This window comes from Talpa europaea (genome assembly GCF_964194135.1).
Source record: "Talpa europaea genome assembly, chromosome: 1".
NCBI classification, from domain to species: domain Eukaryota; kingdom Metazoa; phylum Chordata; class Mammalia; order Eulipotyphla; family Talpidae; genus Talpa; species Talpa europaea.
Window position 1 is genome coordinate 10590746 of NC_140073.1, and position 22178 is coordinate 10612923.

The 22178-nt window shown below is 34.4% G+C and overlaps 3 protein-coding genes across 3 annotated transcripts; 1 reads left to right on the forward strand and 2 right to left on the reverse strand.

Annotated features, from left to right (window-relative positions):
• Window positions 1-1406: 1406 nt before the first annotated feature.
• LOC311171950 (olfactory receptor 10AG1-like) lies at window positions 1407-2324 on the forward strand (the record flags this gene model as incomplete). Its single annotated transcript, XM_084234998.1, has 1 exon — window positions 1407-2324. Exon 1 carries the CDS (start codon window positions 1416-1418, stop codon window positions 2322-2324), a length of 909 nt encoding a protein of 302 aa, XP_084091124.1. The 5' UTR covers window positions 1407-1415.
• Window positions 2325-8882: 6558 nt separating this feature from the next.
• Window positions 8883-9824, reverse strand: LOC311170899 (olfactory receptor 10AG1-like; the record flags this gene model as incomplete). Its single annotated transcript, XM_084233387.1, has 1 exon — window positions 8883-9824. The coding sequence occupies one exon, from the start codon at window positions 9822-9824 to the stop codon at window positions 8883-8885; it is 942 nt and encodes a 313-aa protein (XP_084089513.1).
• Window positions 9825-15925: 6101 nt separating this feature from the next.
• Window positions 15926-16867, reverse strand: LOC311170889 (olfactory receptor 10AG1-like; the record flags this gene model as incomplete). Its single annotated transcript, XM_084233376.1, has 1 exon — window positions 15926-16867. The coding sequence occupies one exon, from the start codon at window positions 16865-16867 to the stop codon at window positions 15926-15928; it is 942 nt and encodes a 313-aa protein (XP_084089502.1).
• Window positions 16868-22178: the final 5311 nt, after the last annotated feature.

The window sequence follows — 22178 nt, forward strand, 5'->3', positions numbered from 1 at the left end:
TCTCTTCTTGAAGAGACCGAGCATACCATGTTGAGGTGATAAAACATGTGATGCCTTTCCAAAGGTATGGATGCTGCAGACCTGGATAAATTATGGATAAATTATGGGAATAAAAGTAAGAAAGGCAAATCCACACCAAATACAATAGAGACATTTTTAACTTTTCCTTCAAGTAATACTTAAAAATAGTGGATTTTCTCATCCAGGCATCCCCACTCCCCCAAAGGGAAAACTGTATGCAAAGAAGGGGCTGAAGAGGACATTCATTCTACAGGGAAAGAGTTCTGAAAAGTAAACCTGTATGATTGCCAAGTAACAGCAGTCTTTTAGAAATTAATTTGATACATGAGAGAAAATATTCCCCAAAGAGTACATGGCTACTTCTATTTAAGAACAGTTAATGTTTAAAGCTAGCATGAATATTGTAGAATTACAGTGACACCCTGAAAGGAAAAAAAAAAAAAACATTTAAAGTTTACAGGCTAAAAATTAAATACATTATTATAGACAGCTTCATGCAAATCCATAAAGGTAAGCTATAATTGTGTTCTTTGGCTATTTGAAATTAGCTCTAAGGAGCAAGATACAAAAAAAAAAAAAGAGAAGAAAAGAAAAGAAAGCATGGAATCCTGAGATTTTTCTCTGAAAATGAGTTAACTGCTGAAAATAACTCATGTAGCTATGAGACTAGAAGGTGGAGCTTGGTGTATATTTGATGAAATGTGAAAACATATACTTATGTATTTTTTTTGGAAGGTTGGAGAGCAAATATAAATAAGCAAGATATGTGGGAGGATCTTTTTGTTTGTTTTGTTTGTTCCACTGCTCTGGCCACTTGCATGACCAGAGTAAGCAATAATTGGGTTTAATCAAAGTTACATTTTATTAGACAGAATTAGGAAGATTAAAAAGAGGAAGATTAGGTGGTTACAAGGAAATTTTAAGGTAATGAATTATAAATTTTACATATGAAAGGGCAATATTTCTTGATTGAATTAAAGGGTAATCATCCAATATATGGAGCATTTACAGGGAAAGTTACTAAAGAGGTTAGTGAGATGAATGCTTTACACATTTAGCACAATTAATAGCAGAAATGAATAAAGTAGAACAATACATTGCTTAGTATGAAAATATTAGTTTAAGAAAATTTATTCTGATAAAGATATAAATGCAAGGACTTAAATCTCCTTTGGAATAAGATTTAAGCAAAATCTTTACAACAATAGCTTCTAGAAACAGAGGAACATGAGGGTAAAAGCAATTTAAGAGATTATAGGAATACATTCATGATTCTGGTCCAGTTAACAGAAGAGGGAAATGTGATTCCAAAATGTTGATGAATTAACCTTCTTGAATTTACCATACCTGCAGATGGAGAACAAATTATAAACAGACACTCAAATGTCACGACAATGATGGAATTTTTTCTCTTGGGCTTTTCTGATATTCCTAATGTCCGGTGGATCCTTTTTGGGTTATTTTTAGTCATCTACCTAACTATCCTGATGTGCAATAGCATCATCATACTGATAACAAGCATTGACCCTGCTCTCCAGACCCCCATGTATTTTTTCCTCAGCAATTTTTCCTTTCTAGAAATCTGTTATGTAACAGTCACTATTCCAAGGATGCTCATGGACCTTTTGACCCAGAAAGGAACAATTTCTTTCTTTGCCTGTGCTACACAAATGTGTTTTGTCCTAATGCTTGGAGGTGCAGAGTGCCTGCTCCTGGCTGTGATGGCCTATGACCGCTATGTGGCCATCTGTAACCCTCTGCACTACCCTCTGGTCATGAACCACAAAGCCTGTGTCCAGCTGGTGATAGTTGCCTGGACCAGTGCTGTTCCAGTTGTAATTGGGCAAACTTGCCAGATCTTCTCTCTGCCATTTTGTGGATCCAGCACAATTAATCATTTCTTCTGTGATATCCCCCCAATACTCAAGCTTGCTTGTGGGGACACATTTGTGAATGAGCTAGCAGTCTATGTAGTTGCAGTGGTATTTATCATGGTTCCATTTCTGTTGATTGTTGTGTCCTATGGCAAAATTATCTCCAACGTTCTGAAGTTGTCATCATCCAGTGGGAGGGCTAAAGCCTTCTCCACCTGTTCTTCTCATCTGACTGTCGTAGTCCTATTCTACGGAACAGCCACTATCACTTATTTACAACCCAAACCAAATCAATCTGAAGGAACTGGAAAACTCATCTCTCTTTTTTATACAGTTTTGATCCCAACATTGAATCCCATCATATATACTCTGAGGAACAAAGATATCATGTTGGCACTAAGAAAACTTTTAGCTAAGTTATTAACATGACTTAAAGACTGGCAATTATAGATAGAATTTCCTTATATATTTGCACATTGATGCATTGGAAAACAACTTCTGAGATTATGTCCATCTTCCAAAATAATGATAATTACTAACATCATAGAAACCCACATGTTAAGGGGCCTTAATCTCCTAGGGTTTATATGTGTAATCAAGACAATTGGTGGCTTTGATCAAATTATTTACAAAGATCTAATGATAATCCATGTGTTCTCTTGCTCTTAACCTGTGAGTTAAGATTTTGCCTGAGCAATAGAATAACGGCTGAGTCTGTCTTATAACTGGATTGGAGTAATGCTCTGTGATAAAGTCCCTTTAAACTTCCCACTTCTCCAGGTATAGTTGTAGTCTCTATACCCATGGTTGGGTTTAGCCTATGAGAAAAAATAGCAGCATCTGGGATTTAGAAGCAGCAGAACATTAGTGTTTTCTTTATTCTTCCTTCTTATTTCTTTCTCTTGTTACTCTCTATATCTTTTAAAAAGGTAAGTCCTGAGGGTGTTCCTACCTCCATTATCTTAGCACTCACTGTTCTTTGGTAACACCATCTCTATTCCTTGCAGCTCTAGGTTTCACATTGGCAATATCTACTTAGCATTAAAAACTTCTGGAATTTTCACTATAAACTATCCAAATCAAGGTGCAGTGAATTGAATGTTGGCCAAAAAGGCCTTTGCAAATGGAATTAAGGTAGGGAATTTGAAATGAGATGACCTTGTTAAGGTAGGCACTAAATTCTGTGACCAGCTTCCTTTTAAGAGACGGAAAGGCAGAGGTGGTTTAGGAAACAGATACAGAGACACAGAGAATAATGTCACATGAAGATGGACACTGGGATAGGAATGATGCAGTCAAGGATCCAGAAGCTTCAGAACCACCAAAAGCTGGAGGAAATAAGGAACAAATTTCCTTGAGAGCTTTCAGAGGAGACCTTGCCAACACTGATTTTGGACTCCAATTTGTAAAAATGTAAAAGACTATATTTTTGTGCTAAACCTCTCATCATGGGGTAACTTTTTACAGTAGATGCAGGAAAGTAAGACACCATGTACATAACCTTCTCATTAAACTGCTTTCATTTGAATGTCCTGGAATGAATCCGATCTGTTCTGGGGTCAGTAGATGGATTTTGAAGAAAATTAAAAATACTGATCTTTTTATTTTGATACTGAGTCTACTAAACTTTATCTTGTTGAAATAATATTTGCTCAAAAGTGATTTCTACATATGTTTGTTCAAGAATGTTTATTAAAGTTTTTCTTATACAGCAAAAGAAAACTGTATGTAAGGAAAGGCACTCTCAACCAGAACACATGATGACCTTGGATTACAGCTGCACCACGTAATACAACAAAATTCTCAAGGCAAATTTTTAGAGCCACTCCATTGAAGAAATCCCAAGCTTCCCTGACATGTGAGAAATAATGACAATGTCTGAATAAAACTTAATTCTGTTTTTGTAAAAGGAAAGGATGGCCCTGCACATGAACTTTATACATATATGTGGGTGTGGGTGTGCAGGCATATTAGCAAGATCTGGAAGGATGTCGATTGATAGAGACTGTTGGCTCCCTTACAGTGGTAGAATTTCAAATAATTTCTGATTTATCATCATCATTATTGTTATGAAAACATTTTATGTTTATATTTATATTCAGATGTATTACAGAGAGAATATATATAATATGTAAATTATAAGAAATAATCTTTTTTATTCAGGAAATATAAAACTAGCAAGGAACTTGCTTTTCCCATTTATTATCTTTAAATTGTTTTTTATTGCGTTAATCTCTGCTTGAATAATAGAAATGTGGGTTCCCCCCATTTTAGTAATTGTTGCCATAGGAACCCACCACCAAAGAACCTAACATAGACCCTTAAGCTCCCTCCAATCTTTATTTTCATTCCACCCATCTTTTCCCCAGGTTGTCCCTTAAAGAATATTTAATATGCAGCTAAAAAATTTCATTATCATCTCATAAATGCTTAATTTTTGGAAAAAAAAAAATAGATTTTTTTATAAACTAAGCAAATTAGAATATATAACATTTATAACCATTTCTTTAAAAAAATAGGAAAGACCTTAACCATAGACATTTAATAGAAATGCACACATTTACAATTTAACAAAGGATATAGCTGCAAATAAAGAAACATTGTGCACATTGAATGATGATAAATGATGTCTATACAATGGTAATCAGTGTTATTAGAAATTTCTGGGTTTATTGCAATGTTACAAGGTACCCTTTCTCTTGTACATGTCATGAAATTGTAATCATTCCACTAGTTTGTCTATACATTTATCTTGCAGTGTTTTTTCTCATTAATAACATCTGACACAGATTGATATAACTTGCATTTTTTTTTAGCTTTCACATATTGAAAATCATACCACTGATTTCCATAGAATCGTAACAACCATTTTAACAACAAAGTTGGCAATTGGGCAGTAAATAAAAATATGCATACATTTTGATCTAGGAAAAAATATACTAAGAAATCAATCTTGGAGAATAAATCATTTTTCCATGTGAAGCCTGGAGCTGCAAGGAATAGAAATGGTGTTACCAAAGAACAGTGAGTGCTAAAATAATGGAGGAGGGAACACCCTCAGGATTTGCGTTTTTAAAAGATATAGAGGGTGACAAGAGAAAGAAATAAGAAATAAGAACAAAGAAAACACTAAAGTTCTTCTGCTTCTAAATCCTGGATGCTGCTATATTTTGTCATAGGAATGCTGTCTTTTTTTTTTTTTTTTAAGATTTATTTATTTATTTATTTATACAAGCGCTGGCTACAGTCAGAAGCACGGGAGGGTGAGAGAATTCACCAGAGCCAGAGTGGGGAACAGAACAGACAGACTGACGAAATACACTGCTGAGGGGAGCAGCAGGCGCAGCAGGAGAGGTCTGCGCGCCATGTGGGATCCTCGCCGGTGGCCGGGATCTAACCTGCGCTGCAGAGGCTGCGGGCAGCCTTGCAGGCCAGCACTCAACTGTTGTGCCACCAGGGGAAGCCCAAGAATGTAGTCTTATAAATCATTTTGGCACACCAATAACAGTAATTATTAAGTATGAGTTATACTTCTATCAGAATCAATGTTTATATATAATGCAATTATTGGATTTAATTTAAAAAAACAAAAGAGAAAGTTCTGGGAATATTTTTAAATGTATTTTCTCAGTGATTATGGTAATGAGGGGAAATTAGGGAAAACTGTGAAGTTTTTATTTTGTTATTTATAGCAAAAATATGTTATAAAAACAGATATAATACACATAGCCTGCATACCACATAAACACAAAATATTGATAAAGTTCAATAAAAATATGATAATTTTCATTTTAGATTTTTTGGAATAAAATATTCTATTATTTTCTCTTTATTGCAATAAAACTGTATTGTTTAATCAATAAAATGCAACAAATCTGCATTTAATATGTACAGGAAAATAAGTAAGATTCTTTGCTTGTGGTATTGCTCTAACTGTATTTGTATTATTAGCCTTATTATTTTTCAATATTCATGCTTGTGTAATAACATCTATGTATATGCAGGCAACAAAACTCTCAGGAACCATGTGTAACTGATAATTAAGGTTTAAAAAATGTGTAAAAGTTTTTTCTGTTCTTATGCTTTAGTGCAGAGGTAAAAAAGTTCTACTCATGTATGTGGACTAGAATAGGAAAGACTGCAAAAAATAATGACAAAAAAAAAATTCCAGGAAAATTTCCAAGCAGTAATTGGATACCTTCTGAAGCTATTATGTGTGGAATGCAGTAAAACAGACATTAATAAGATTTTCATTTTCACAGTGCCTCTGGCATAATATAGAAAAATTGCTTAGAAGAAATAACTAATAAGGGAACATTTTGAACATTAATAATTATTATAGGTGAACTAATCTACTTCTGTTTCTAGAAGGGCAGATAAGTGTTATGTTCTTAGAGAATGTTAATGATATTTTTGTCCAGAAAATGTAATTTCTATACTCCTAAAATTCTGTGAACATTAACAGAAATTATGCAATAAAACTGACAACTGAAAAACAAAAATATAGTAGCAAATTTCAGTGATAACACCAAAAAATTTATTTGTACCTCTAAATTTTTGTAACTTTAATTTTTAAATATAATGAAATTGTACCGTTAATATTTAACATATGTGCTTTTTTAATTCTGTGTGTTTTCTAATGAAAATAATCCTGATAAATTATATTATTATATTGCATTATTCTTAGAGCAATTCATTAACACAGTTAAGAAATGATTTTTCTTCTTTAAACACACATAGGTACTGGTGTGTGTGTGTGTGTGTGTGTGTGTGTGTGTGTGCGCGCGCGCGGGCGGGCGCAGCGCAATTCAGGGAAAGAAGATTGCTTTCCTTTACTGAAGTCAGCTGTTAAGAGATGCGAGAGATAAGTAGTGTATATGGAATTTTTACACAGCTTGAGTTGGGGAAGGAAAAATGAATATATCTACGGTTTTAACCTTCATTTGCAGTTTTGAATATTTGGCTGTACAAAAATTATAGAGCACATAATTCATATTTTGTGTTTAAAGCAGATAAACAGAAGCTAGATAGAAAACATGATAGATAGGTAGGTACAAAGGTATATGATGACAGATGGTAAATAGTGTGCGTGTGCCAACATACTCATTGATTCTAACTTCTATCTAAATGGTTTTATGCAGCTATTATATTTATCATCATAAAGGCTGTGATATATGTATACATATATATGTGATATTTCTTTGGGGTTCATTATTTTATGACAACCAAACCTTTGACCTAACAGTGGGTAACTATATAATGAATAGGTTGCACCATCCATTTGTTTCCCATATTAAAAGTACATAGAAACAATAGAAATCTGGTACATATCCTAATTCTAAAATAAGGAAAAGGGATCTTTGTACTTTTCTTTTTTAACTCGAATCACATTTAGACTTGTAAGTAAACTAAGATTACTAATTTGACAAACATATTTCTTTCAGTGTGATAAAAAAATATTAGATGATGATGGAGAAAACTGAAATTATGTGATTAACTAAAATATTTCTAGACTGAATCTCTGAAAGTCAATTCAGTAGAAACAAGATAAACTAAAAAATGGAAGTGGGCCTCCCTGGTGGCGCAAGTGGTTGAGTGCCGCACTGTGAAGCTGACCACAGCTTCTGTAGTACAGGTTTGATCCCGGCCGGCAGGCGAGAATACCACATGGTGGGGCAGACCTCTGCTGTCATGCCTGCTGCTCCCCTCAGCAGTGTATTTCGTCAGTCTACCTGTTCTGTTCCCCGCTCTGTCTCTGGTGAATACTCTCACCCTTCCACACATCTGGTCTGTACCCTGGATCTTGCATAAATAAATAAATAAATCTTTAAAAAAGAAGAAATTAACATGATATGGAGATATAAATAATTATGTTCCATGTCTATAGACAATAATAAGCCCCAGAAGTCTAAGAACACAAATCCTATGTTTTCATGAGTATCTTGAGACACCAACACGTTTTAACTCTACTCAGAATTTTCAGGAGCGACAGAAAGCTGGAACCTGCTGTAGAAGGATTTGGGTAGACATTGTTTAAATGAAAATAATTTTTGTGAGTTAAAATGTAGCCTTCATTCTTTGGAAAAGTAAATTCATCAAATGTCTTCTCCAGCATTCTTGAATTTTCCAACAAAGCTCCTTGGATCCAAGATTATGATTATATGTTCATAAAATTGCTGTGAGTGACATAGTTACATTAAATATTATTATTATTTTATAGACAGAATCAATCAACAAAGAACTGTTGAGTTATCAAGAATGATTAAGTTAGAGTAAATTAGAAACTTAAAGTAAATAAGAAATGAAAATCAGTAATCCAGATTTCTGAATTAATGATGTTTTCATTTTACCATGATATGCTTATCAAAGAAGAGAAATAAATCACTCAATAAATATTGTAATTATGTTCAACACCATCATCATCACTGTGATACAAGTAAGACACATAGCAACTGATTCAAATAAATAATGTAACATTAAATTTTTAGTCTAGAAGACCAAATTAGCAGTTAACAGAGGGGAGAGGAAAGTGGAAGAGTTAGTATATAAGGTCAAAGGGAGCAATTGTGGTGTGGTGAAGGGTAGAATTGTATCTTGAGTGGTGAACTTAGTGTAGCACATAAAGATGTAGATTTATAATGATGCACATCTCAAACTTACATAATCCTATAATGTGTTGCTCCACCAATAAAAATTATATTTTAAAGAAAAATAGAAAATAAATGAGGCAGATGTCATTTATAAGCATACAAGCATACAAAAGAAAGATGATATAAGACATCATGTTATCTGCTGGAAGATTAAAATGTAAGCCCTTAAAAATTGAATTTCACACTTATGAACCAAACATTAATATAAAAATGAAAGCGTTTTTGGAGAGAAATAATTAATGTGAATGATCATACTAACAGTAACTTCAGTAGAGTGAAATGGAGATATTTCTGTGATAGAGGCAAATAAATGTGCAAAATCTGATCTTTACAATCATCACACTGTTTTCTTGAGCAGTAATTTTTTCACAGCTGCAATCACATCCTTGTTTCTCAGACTATATATCATGGGGTTGAATATTGGAGTCACAACAGTGTATAAAAGAGAGAGCATTTTGTCACTTCCTGCAGAATGATTGGATTTGGGCTTTAAGTATGTGATAGTAACAGAGCCAAAGAACAAAACCACAACTATGACATGGGAAGAACAGGTAGAGAAAGCCTTGGACCGACCTGTAGCTGAGGGCAACTTGAAGATGGTGGAAATGATTTTGACATAAGAGCCAAGTATCAGCAGAAAAGGAATCATGACAAATAATACAGCAGCTATAAAGACACACAGCTCATTAATTGATGTGTCCCCACAGGCCACCTTGAACATTGGGGGTATGTCACAGAAGAAGTGGTTGATTTGGTTAGAATTACAGAAAGGCAGAGAGAACACCTGACTTATTTGTCCTATCTGGACTGGAATGCCAATGAGCCAGGCACCAAGGGACAACTGGATGCATTTCTTGTGGTTCATGACCAGAGGGTAGTGCAGAGGATTACAAATGGCCACATAGCGGTCATAAGCCATCACAACCAGCAGGAAGCACTCAGTGGCTCCCAGCATATGTAAGAAGTATATTTGGGTGGCACACTCCAGCTTAGAAATGCTTCTGTCCTGAGTCCAGAGGTTCTTCAGAATCCTTGGGACAGTGACTGACACAAAGCAGATTTCCAAAAAGGAAAAATTTGCCAGAAAAAAATACATGGGTTTTTGTAGTGCAGTGTCGAGCCTGCTTACTATGATGATAAGGCTATTTCCAATTAAGATAATCATGTAAATGAGGAAGAACAGGGCAAACAGTAACCCTTGGAGATTTGGAAAGTCAGAAAATCCCAGGAGTACAAACTGCATCACCAGCACGGTAGAGACATTGTCTTCTGCTTTCATCTCTTCCTATTTCATCTGTCAGAATGATTTAATCAGAAATACGGTTTAGCTCAGTTTTCTTAACTGTTTTTCTCTTGTGTATAAACTGAGGATGACATGCTGTCCAAGTTTCCCAATTCCCTATGAAAACAACTATAATCTCCAGATGCCCTAAAAGTGTGGTGATGTTTACTTTTCATTATTATTAAATGTGTCTATAAGAAAACAAAGTCTCATTAGTATTTTTTTTTTCTGGTACGTGCTCTATTTCTTTGTTCTACTTATAAGTCACTGACTGAATTTTTGCTGTTTATCTGAACATTCAAAAATGCAAAATCTGAGTTTATATTCCATTGCAAAAAATGACTTTATCCATTTAGCTGACAGTTTATTTGTTCAACTCTTTATTCTGTTTTCCATTATTATAATTAAAAAATAATTTCATTCCACAAGTAATTGTTTTGTATCACCTAAAATAGTTTCAGGAACAAACAGTTAATCTCCAAAAGTGATGATTTTTCCGTGATATTTCTAAAGTTTTGTTTCACTTTGACACACTTAATATGAAGGCTAGTTTAATAAAAAAAGAAAATTAATAAGTTGGGCATTAAATATTGATATTATGGGATGTTATTTAATCTGTAAAACTGTGTGTCTCAATCAATGTAAGGTCTTTAAGATTTGCAGTCATGATTTTCATTCAGATTTTGCAATTGGGTGAAAAGATAGAGATCCTGCCCAAGAACACACAACAGGTAAGTGGCAAGTTCATGTAGCATTTACATCCCAGAAAGCAATTTACCTAGAATGTGCGGTATTCACATACCTATCATGTGAGAGATACATCATCAAAAATGGGTCTCTGAGATTTTCCAGAATTTCTGACATCCTTGGTAATTTTTACTCTTCTGCAAACCTCATTCATTCAGGCTTTTTTTTTTTTTTTTTTTTTTTTTAGAGGCATGTTTTTCTTTATTTGTTTGCTTGTTTGTTTGTTTTGTTTACACATGCACTGGGTACAGTCAGAAGCGCGGGAGGGTGAGAGAATTCACCAGAGCGGGGAGCAGAGCAGGCAGAAGGACCGAAGTACACTGCTGAGGGGAGCAGCGGGCGGCAGGAGAGGTCTGCGCGCCATGTGGGACCCTCCTCCGGTGGCCGGGGAGCAGCCGGGGATTGAACCGGCGCCGCAGAGGCCGCGGGCAGCTTCGCAACCCAGCGCTCAACCGCTGCGCCACCGGGGAGGCCCTCATTCAGGCTTTTCCTTACACACACCTTTTTCATTCAGGCTTTTCCTTACACACACGCACATGTGTTTGTTTTTAAACACATGAGTGTCTTGGTATTAAATTTCAAGTGAGTCAGATGGTGCTTCTCTGGAATAGCTCACAAAACATAAGCATGGGTTCTTACCAAAATGATGAGAGCTCCTCTCCTTTCCTTCTGGTTTATATCACACATACCTTTTCTTCCTCTCTCTTTCTCCTTTCCATCCCCCTCTCTCTCTCTCACACACACACACAAATTATACTATATTCACTTAATGTAACAGTGTTTCAGTGTGTTCAGTATATGCTATGTTTTCCCAACATTATGTGTTAACTAATTTGAAGTCTGAGGAAGATGAATTATTGCAAAGAAGAGAAACACCTATAATCCTCTTACAAAGGTGTTTAATGCAGACAGTGTTCAAGAATTCATCTACAAAAATGTAGACACAACTGGTACAACATCAACAGTGCATGTATAACTTGGGTATCCCAAGGATATTTTGTGACAAGAAAAGGGAGAGTTAGAAATCACTTCTATTTTCCCTAACTATAATATTTCATACTATATATTGAAGCCCTAATGACATTTAAAACTTCTCCTACATAATTATATAATTCTCCCATTGAAAATTTGATTGTAGGGGATGTAAAAATGCTATATCTGAGTCTCCATGGTAGTTAGAATCTAGTGACTCATAGGAGACATTATTAAGAGAAGATTTCATGTGTGTGAGACTATATAAGCATGCCTTATACCGATACACCATCTGCAAATCTTTAATAATGCTTTTTCACCTTTTTAATTCAATGCAGAGTCAAATACTTGGTCAATGACTAAAATTATTTGTAGAATGAACTGGAATAACCTAAATCATGTACCCACATTTGAAGAACTAACCATTGTCCACAGACAATCCCAAGATCTTTTTTCTCTTTGTTGGATCCATGGTTTTGTAAGCTCTTCTCTCATTCTTCCAACCCCTCTCTACATCCTTCCCTACAGTTTAAGTGGAGTAGCACATTTGAAGAGCAAACTGAAACTAAGATGGCAAAAAGATTAACATGAAAAAGTAGCACACAACTTTCAATCAAGACCATAGTATTCTATAGCAACAGAAATACTTTTCTTTTGGCTTCACTTTTTATTTGTCAAATGGAATACCAATTATCAATATTTAAATTAATTCTCAATACAAACCCAATTTGTAAAAGATATTTTATAAGTACTCAATTCTATCCAGGTTGTACTTATCTTATGAACACAATCTCACTAAGGAAAAAAAGTTCCCTAAAATCTTGTAACAGAGCAGTCAGTTTCTCTAATTTCTGGAAACACTTAGTTCCTCTATTTGTACAAATCACAAAGAAAATTTACTATGTGATTCAGTTCATTATAGAAACTTTTTATTTATTCTAAAAATTCTTGATTTTGTTACTGATTTTGCTACTCAAATAATAATTTTATTTGAATGGAAATCTACCATTGCAATGTATTTCTTCAGAGCAAGTTTATAAAATAGAACTGAAAACTGGATATCAAATCCACACATTGGTGAATGCAATTCAGAAGACTTTTTCCTCTAAAAGGGTACAGAGACAAATTTGAAAACAAGTCAATAAATCTTTAGTATTTTCAGATAGATTTATCATAGCTCTTAAATCTTGACAAAGAGGATTCTGTATGATAACAGTAAGACACAACTATTTCAACAAATTCTATCACTATCTTACTCCTTAGTTACATACAAATAGATTTTTATAGGATATAAAACCCTAGTTTAATTCATGTAATATGCTTAAATGCATACTTAATACATGGTTTCAGCATATAAATGCCAACACTTTAGGTCATGATGATGAAATTATGATAGTCATCTCTGATATATTGACCCATTGTATTACAAGATACTTCTGTATTTTCTTCTTCCATGTTATAGTAACAAGAATTTGAAAAGCATAGAAACTACCTGAATTAGTGTTCTGAAATTAATACCCACAAAAAATTGAGATCAAAGGATTCCTTTTCACATTTTCTGCAAATGAGTGTTCTTTACTGAAGCTATAAAATTCAGAAATTCAGATATATGTAATTTTGGTATTAGGGATAAATAACACATTCTTACCTATTAGGATTGAAGTTAATTATACAGTTTACCTTTACGATTGAATTAAAAGACAGAGAAAGATGAGAAGGCAGTCCCTTTTTTTGAAGTTCATGTAAATTAATGTGTAACAGGTTAAACACCTTCTAAAATAAGTTGATTATCACAATGAATAGAGCTCTTTAAATAGGATGTAGCCTGTACTCTGGGGATCAGCTCCTATCCCATGTTACCTTCTATTTGAATTAAACCTGCCACTCAAGGAGTTTGATACAATCAAAAAATAATTTGCCATATTACTCTTATGCTAAATTCTCAAGTTCTTTTGTTTTTGCAATATTTTAAGAAATCTAAGCATTGAGAAATCATAAATTTATAATTATATATTACTTATTAATAAATTAAGATGTTCCAAAAATATGCTGAGATATAGTATCTTAAATAAGAGAAGCTCATCTCTCTGTTAAAAAATTCATAAGTAATTAGTCTAAATCTCTTGGGTAGTTATGTCATTTTCAACATGAGTCTTCAATTTCTACATCCATATTAGCCAGGTAGACCTCATCATTCCAAGACTCCAGAAATGCGGGAAAGAGGGCAAAAGGGAAATACTATTTACTCATTTCTTTTTAGGTGGATAAACTGGAAACATTATGCAAAATTTCCAAGCACAATCTGTCATATCAAATTTAGTTACAAAAGCACTGAACTAGAAGAGTTTGATTGCATCCCTAGCTGTAATGCCATGTGACCTCCTGACACTTGCTAATTACCCTCAACTGTCAAAACCTAAAATTCTTGATAGTTACTGGTTGGAGTTCCTAGTTAAGGATGTTCTCAAGTTTATTATGACTCCTCTCAATACAATGATTACAAAATAGAGTCAGTTTTTGTAAAATAGACCTCAAACACACATACATATATACTCACAAAATACTATGTAGGAAAATATTACCTCTAAGAAAATCAGGAATAGATTTTTACCTTCATAAAAATGAATGAATAAAGAAATGGTAAAGCAGATCTTAGAAGCATGCACTGAAATATATCATCTTGTAGAGTTTTATATTTACTCATCAATTTTGAGCTTTTTATTTTGTTTTAATCCTAGTAAATCAAATATATGTGTGGCATAATCTCATTTTATTTTAATTTGATTTATGATAATGAACATCTTTCATATGATTATTTGGTATCTGAATATCCCCTTTAATTTCTTTCTTCAATCTCCTATACTTTTCAGTGTACAAGTCTTTCATGACCTTGGTTTGATTTATTCCCAAGTATTTTTTTTTCTTTTTACGTTGTCATAAATGGTATGGTTTTCATTATCTCTTTCTAGTTCGTTGTTTGTATGTAGAAATGCAACAGATTTGTGCATTTTGATTTATAATTTAAAGCATTACTGTATTCACTTATTACTTCTAAATGTTCTTTTGTAGAATGTTAAGGATGTAAATGGTTTGATAAAGTAAAATATCAGTATAGAACAGGAGTCAACAGTGTCTTAAGCACATTGACAAAATTATAAATAAAACAACAGAGTGGCGGACTTGCCAAAAGAATCGCTAACAAAACTTTTCAGATGCACAAGTAATCTCTTCATGTAAATTATTAATTTAAGAATCTGGAATTGCAAGGAAGATGGTTTTGTGGACAGATAGAAACTTTCCTTGGTAATGCCAGTTCAAAGGATTAATGATATAAAGCACTCTAGTAAGAACTAAAGTCATGAAAGATTATGTACATCAGTGTAAATGAAAATGTATGCACTTTGGGTAATCCTGAAGATAGCTTCTAATATTTCCTTCTCTTCTAAGTTCACAGATATTTTCTTTTCTTTTCTTTTTCTTTAATTTTATACTTTACTATTTTTGAAGTAACATTGCATTATAACATTACAATAAGTTTCAGGTGTTCCTTGTTGAGACTCAACATATCTGTGTGCTAAATCCACCCTCACCAGAGATACTTTCTGTAAAAAATATGAGCTTCCACAAAAATATAGCTGTCTGAAATGCAGTTATTAAAAAATAAAATAATTGGAATAAAATTAATTTTGTACCATATTTTTTCAGTAGAATATAGAGATATTGGCAAATCATTCTGTTTGAATGGTTTCATTGAAATAGGTAGACGTGTTCTATATATTAGAAAGAGAAATAAATTTATATAAGCTTTCATTTGGTATTATAACATGTTATTTTATGTTGATATACAGCATATTAAATTCATGTTTTCAGTGTTTAAGGATGCTCTAAACCCTCTAAATTTTGGCAGGGTCTCTGATAGGTGATAGAAATAATCACTTCTTTACTTACTCATTTCATCATTTATTCAGCTAATATTCATAATCAAACTGCCATTGTGATGTCTCTGTGCTGTGGTAAATGCTACACATTTCTATTGCAAAGTTTTAAAAACTGTCCAGGAAAATAATCTTGTATACATTCACTATATTTGAGTTGAATGTCTTAACAGATTTACTTGTTTTCAGTTTCGGTGGGACTCTGCAGTACATTATTATTGTAGTTTTGTAGCAAGATTACTGTTTTGCAAAGAATATTGAAGTCAGATTAAATGATTGCAATGAATATCCAAGAAGGGTAAATATTAAGGTAACATACAAGTATCTGAAAGTACATTACAAAACAGAAGGAATTAACTTCTTAAAGGTGGAATGCAGAAATTTTAAATGATTATGGGATAAATGTTTGGCAAGTAGTTAAGCCTTACACTTAAACTTATCACACTATTTTTTAAGGAAAACTTTTCTCAGTGCTGCAATCACATCCTTGTTCCGAAGGCTGTATATCAAGGGATTAAACATTGGTGTCACTACAGTGTAGAAAAGAGAGAGCAGTTTGTCAGTTCCTCCAGAATGACTGGATTTGGGCTTGAAGTAGGTGATGCAACCAGATCCAAAGAATAAAACCACAACTATGAGATGGGAAGAACAGGTGGAGAAGGCTTTGGCCCGTCCACCAGCTGTTGGCAACCTCAGGATGGTAGAAATGATTTTGCCATAAGAGATGAGGATCAGCGTGAAAGGGATGGCAACAAACACAGTTGATGCTGCAAAGAGGGCTTTCTCGGCCACTGAGGTGTCCCCACAGGCCAGCTTGATCAAGGGGGGGATGTCACAGAAGAAGTGGTTGATTTGGATGTCACAGAAATGCAGAGAAAATATCAGGCTTGTTTGTCCTATCTGGAGTGGGATTCCCGTGACCCAGGCACCAATAGCCAACTGGACACACGTTTTGTGGTTCATGACCAGAGGGTAGTGCAGAGGGTTACAAATGGCCACGTAGCGGTCATACGACATCACGGCCAGCAGGAAACACTCAGAGGCTCCCAAAGTAATGAAGAAACAATTTTGGGTGGCACATCCCAGTCTAGAAATGGTTCTATCCTGAGTCCAAAGGTTCTTCAAAATCCTAGGGACAGTGACAGACACAAAGCAGATTTCCAATGAGGAAAAATTTGCCAAGAAAAAATACATGGGTTTCTGCAGTGCAGTGTCAAACCTGGTTACTATGATGATAAGGCTATTTCCAATTAAGATGATCATGTAAACAATGAAGAACAGGGCAAATAGTAACCCTTGGACATTTGGAAGGTCAGAAAATCCCAAGAGTACAAACTGAGTCACCATGGAAACATTGTCTTCTGCTTTGATCACGTTATATTTCATCTGTATGTATGATTTAATCAGAAGAACACATTAGTTCATTTTCTTGGATTTGTTTTCTTATTTTAAAACTATGAATGGAATCCCTTCCAAATTTCCAGTTCCTTATAATAAAATACCTATTTCTGGTGACTTGCATATGTCATTATCATTAAAAGTATCTTTAAAAGAAATATCCCTTCATCTATCTTTTCTGCCCCATGATTATATTTCTTTCTTTCTGAACATTATGTGGTTATAACTTTGCTATACATGAGAATACTCAAAAATGCAAAATATGAATTTTGCTCAATTGCACCAATGTTCCAGTCTTGTCATTGACATGTTTTCCTCAATTCTCAATCCATTTTCTTTTATTAGCAATTCAAAATTAAATTTATTACAAAGGCTATAATTTATAAATCATCTAAAATAATTTTAGGGATGCAAATAGTTGATTTTTTAATTGACCAACTTCAAGTGGCATTCTTTTTTATAAAGATTTATTTTTATACAAGAACTGGGGTACAGGCCAGAGGCGCAGGAGGGTGAAAGGATTTGCTAGAGACTGAGCGGGGAGCAGAACAGACAGATGGACCAGAATACACTGCTGAGGGAGCAGCAGGTGAGAAAGGAGAGGTCTTCTGTGCTATTTGGGTATCTCCCTGACCCTCCAGGATTTGAACCCATACTGTGGAGGCTGCAGACAGCTTTACATCGTAACTGCTTTTATTCTGATTTTGCAGTAGAGAGTAAAAGAAAATTCTATAAATTGGACTTCCTGTGTAAGAATATGCAACACTGAGAAGCAGGTTCATTTCACATTTATGTTCAAGAAGTATTTCTAACTAGATTTTGTGTCCCTCACACATTTCTTATGTGACAGTAGTAAAAACTCATCTTTGAGATTTTCCTACATTATTCATGTCATCACTAATTGCTACTATTCTGCAAAATTCATAATTCCATTCAGTTCTCTCTCTCTCTCTCTCACTCTGTGTGTGTGTGTGTGCGTTTTCATGTATGGTTATATGTTGGTGTGTGACTATCCAACTTTCCTGCTAAGTTACAAATGATTCAAATTGATTGTTGATTTGGAATACTACCCATAAGGAAGCACATATTCCTACCCAAAATGCACATCTTCCCTCCACCTCCCTCCCTGTGTAGATCAAGGGGTCTTTGTGTGTATGTGTTCATGTGTGTGTGTATGTCTATATGTAGGAATTACACTACTTTCAATCTTGCAGAAATAGCCACTACCTCATCATGCACTAGACCACACCCATATTATCTGTTAAATAATGTGAAAACCAATAGAGATTAATTCACTGCAAAGAAGATACATGGGTATCTAAATTCTAAGGGTGTTAAATTGGGGCAGTGGTCAAGATTTCAGTTACCAAAATGTAGATACAAATGGAGCAAGATCAAAAATTCATAAACACTTGGGGGTCTTGAGGATTTTCTGTGACTAAGGAAAGAATTATAGAATAATTTCTTTTGCCATCTACAACATTCCAACTACATATCAAGTTACTAGCATTATTTCAAATTTGTCCCATAATTAAACAATTTTCCTAATAAAAATTTGACTCCAGGGAATATAAAAATGCCATAACAGATTCACTAAGTTGGTCTGGAAATGATGATGACAGCTTACATTATTAAGGTGATTGTGTATGTATAGGACTGTAAAAACAGGCCAGTTTTGCATTATACCATCCTAAACATCTTTAAATACACTTTATTTATTTAATTCAATGTAGTGTCTAATATTTAGATAGTGATTAAAATTGTTGAATGAGCTGCTGCATTTTTCTAGATCTTCCTAAACCTTCTGCCCACATTTGAGGCATTAACCTTTGCCCTCAGAAACTGCCATCCTCTGTATTCTCTTTATAAGATTACCACTCCGCACATGGCATTCTCTCATTCTTCCTTCCTTCGGTAAATCATTCCCTTCTTTTCAAGTGGAGAAGTACATTTGATGGACAAATTGCTACAACAGTGCCAGAAAACAGTAGAAAAATAATCCCAGCGACATAATTTGCTAAGAATATGCCTACATCTACTGAAATCATTCTTAACCCCACATTTTATTTGTAAAATGGGGCACCCCTTTCATAAATGTGAAAAAGGATGCTTAATTTTAACCATTTGGAAAATAAGAAGCTTATAATTACCAAACCATTTATCCACAAGGCAAAATATCACTCCAAGAAAAATCTTATTCAAATTTTTCAGTATAGCTAAAGGTTTTTCTGACTTATGGACACTATAGATGCATCTATTCATAAAACTTTAAAACAAAAAAACACCGCATAAAATTTAGCTAAATGTAGCCACAGATGTTGTTAGTCAAATATTTCTTGTTTATTTCTCTGGTCTTTGGGTAGAAATACTGACTTTCTCTGATATGGAGAGTGTGTACTAATTAAATCAACTTTATTAATTCAGTGTTATAATGTTCGTATTCAGAAAAATTCTATTAAATCAAGCTGAAGATAAAAATAAAAATTAAAAATTGATGATGCAATTCAGATGTCTTTTCCCACCAAACCACTAAAGACAAAATGAAAAAAAAAAAAAAAGAAAGAAAACTGTAATCTCTTTAGCTTTTTCAGATTTATTTAACTTGGAATTTAACCCTGAACAAGGTATCCTTTTATTACTAGGGGTATAAACTAGTAGAATAAAACCATTTCAATAAGACCTATTACTATCTGCCTGATTTGTTATATATGATTTTTTTATGAGATATTATATCTAAATTGAATACAAACAAAATACTAAGTACATACAAAATACTAAATACATACTTAACAGGTAGTAATCACTTAATAGATGGTCATATCTAAGATGGAAATGGTGATTATTCTGATGATGATGATGATGATGATGATGGCAATCATCTTTGATTTATTTGTCCATTATATTACAAATAACTTTGCTTTTTCTCAATACATGTTTTGTATTTATGATGAAAGGTATAAACGCTACCTGAATCAATGCATGACTTTAAATATCAACTATAGCTGCAAAACAATTCTTTTAAATATCATGTAAACAACTGTTCTTTGATCTAAAATATACTAATATACGCAAAAATATATCTGGTTTGGATAAAATTTACCTTTAAACATGGAATGCTTACCTTTATAATTGTGTTAAAAGATACAGAATGATAAAGAAATGCTGTTTTTATCCAAAGGCAGGTACTTTACTTTCTTTAATACAGAGGTTAACCATCTAACATATGCTCTAATGTCATTAGAAATCGCACTCTTTGGTGCTGTTTAAGTTAGGAAATATTCTTTACCCTTGGGATCAGCTTTTAATCTATGCCACTTTCTAATTGAACAGAACCATCCTTCCTGCCACTCAAGGAGTTTGGGAGAACAACCAGAAACATCTGTTCTTCAAATTGGAAATGTGTGAGGAATACATAAAGAATCCCCAAAACTCCAGAGAGGAAAAATAAAGTAACCTAACTAGCAAATGCACTTAAGACTTGACTCTGTTTTACCAAAGGAGAGATACAGAAGCCAAATAGTCACTAAAAAATAATCACTCTCGGACCTCCCTGGTGGTGTAGCGGTTGAGCGCTGGGTTGCGAAGCTGCCCGCAGCCTCTGCAGCACGGGTTAGATCCCCAGCCTCCGGGCGAGGGTCCCAGATGCGCGCAGACCTCTCCTGCTGCCCACTGCTCCCCTCAGCAGTGTACATTGTCAGTCTGCCTGCTCTGCTCTCCGCTCTGGCTCTGGTGAATTCTCTCACCCTCCTGCACTTCTGACTATACCCAGTGCTTGTATAAATAAATAAATAAATCTTTAGAAACAACAACAACAAAAAATAACTGCAAAATAATAATAATAATAATAATCACCATCATTACTCAGTATTAGAATTAAAACCAATGAGAATATGCTATAATAATGGTGACTTCAATTAAAAAAAATCACAAAATGGCACAAATTTAAATAGGTAAATAAATATGTAACCCTTAAGTAGTGACAATTTGAATGCATGGAAATGCTGTTTCTTAAATCTCTTCATTAATCTATATATAAGTACAAGCCTCTTCTTATTTCTATTAGTTAGACCTAATATTAGGCTTCATAGTATTTTGTGAGTGTGTGTGTATTGTGTTTTTGCAGAGGTTTATACTAAAAAGACCTAAATAACCTGAACTCACCCTTTGTTGTTAACTTGAAGCAGTAACTCCCTGAAACTGTGTTTTCACAATTGAGGACAATTTTAGTGGTACAACCTCAGGCCATTGAGCAAATACTTATGTTACTTAGCGAGCAGGGTTTTTTTTTGTTTGTTTGTTTGTTTGTTTTTTTAAGAGTGTAGCAGTCTTTTTTTTTTTTTTCTTTAAGATTTATTTATTTATACAAGAACTGGGTACAGTCAGGAGCGCAGGAGAGTGAGAGAATTCACCAGAGCCAGAGCGGGGAGCAGAGCAGGCAGAAGGACCGAAGTACACTGCTGAGGGGAGCAGCGGGCGGCAGGAGAGGTCTGCGTGCCATGTGGGCCCCTCCTCTGGTGGCTGGGGGGCAGCCGGGGATCGAACCGGCGCCGTGGAGGCTGCAGGCAGCTTTCCAACCCAGTGCTCAACTGCTGCGCCACCGGGGAGGCCCCAAGGGTTTGTTTTTACAGAACATCTGTTTGAAGGTGGTTAGCCTCTATTTTAATAAAAACAATTTACCTGCCTTTAAAAAAAAAAAAAAAAAAACACTTATTTATCAGTGAGAAAACATTTCCAGTGGCTTGTGCTATGCGGGATTGTGCCTGTAACTGCTGTGTGCTGTTCTCAGCTCTTACAATTGAAAGGGAGTAAGTGAGTGCCCCTTTTGGTTCCTTTCCTCCTTGTCCATACAGGAGCTGGCACAGCCTACATTCTAATGTGGATGTAGAGATGAAAGACTCATGTTGAACATAGCATAACTGCCCCAATAGTCTGGAACTTCTGAATTTTTAAAAAAGGAAACAGAACTCACTAATTTAAGACATTATTAATTTACATCTCTTTCAGAACACCTTAGCTTCTATCAGAATTAATGACTATAAATTTCTGATTCTTAATGCTCACATTTCTTGTTGATGACAAAATAGTACTATTGGTTGACAATCTAAAGGATGGTAAGGTGAGACACTTTTCAGTTGTGTTAAAGTCCTTGAGTAGCAGGCAAAAAGGTTTATTTAAATTAGAATGTGACATGGGAGAGGAGTTGATCCCCAGGGTAGAGGATATTTGTTATTTAAAGAGCAGGATTTGTTATGGTTATGACAATAGAACCTATGTTAGAAGATTTTTAACCTCTGTTTAA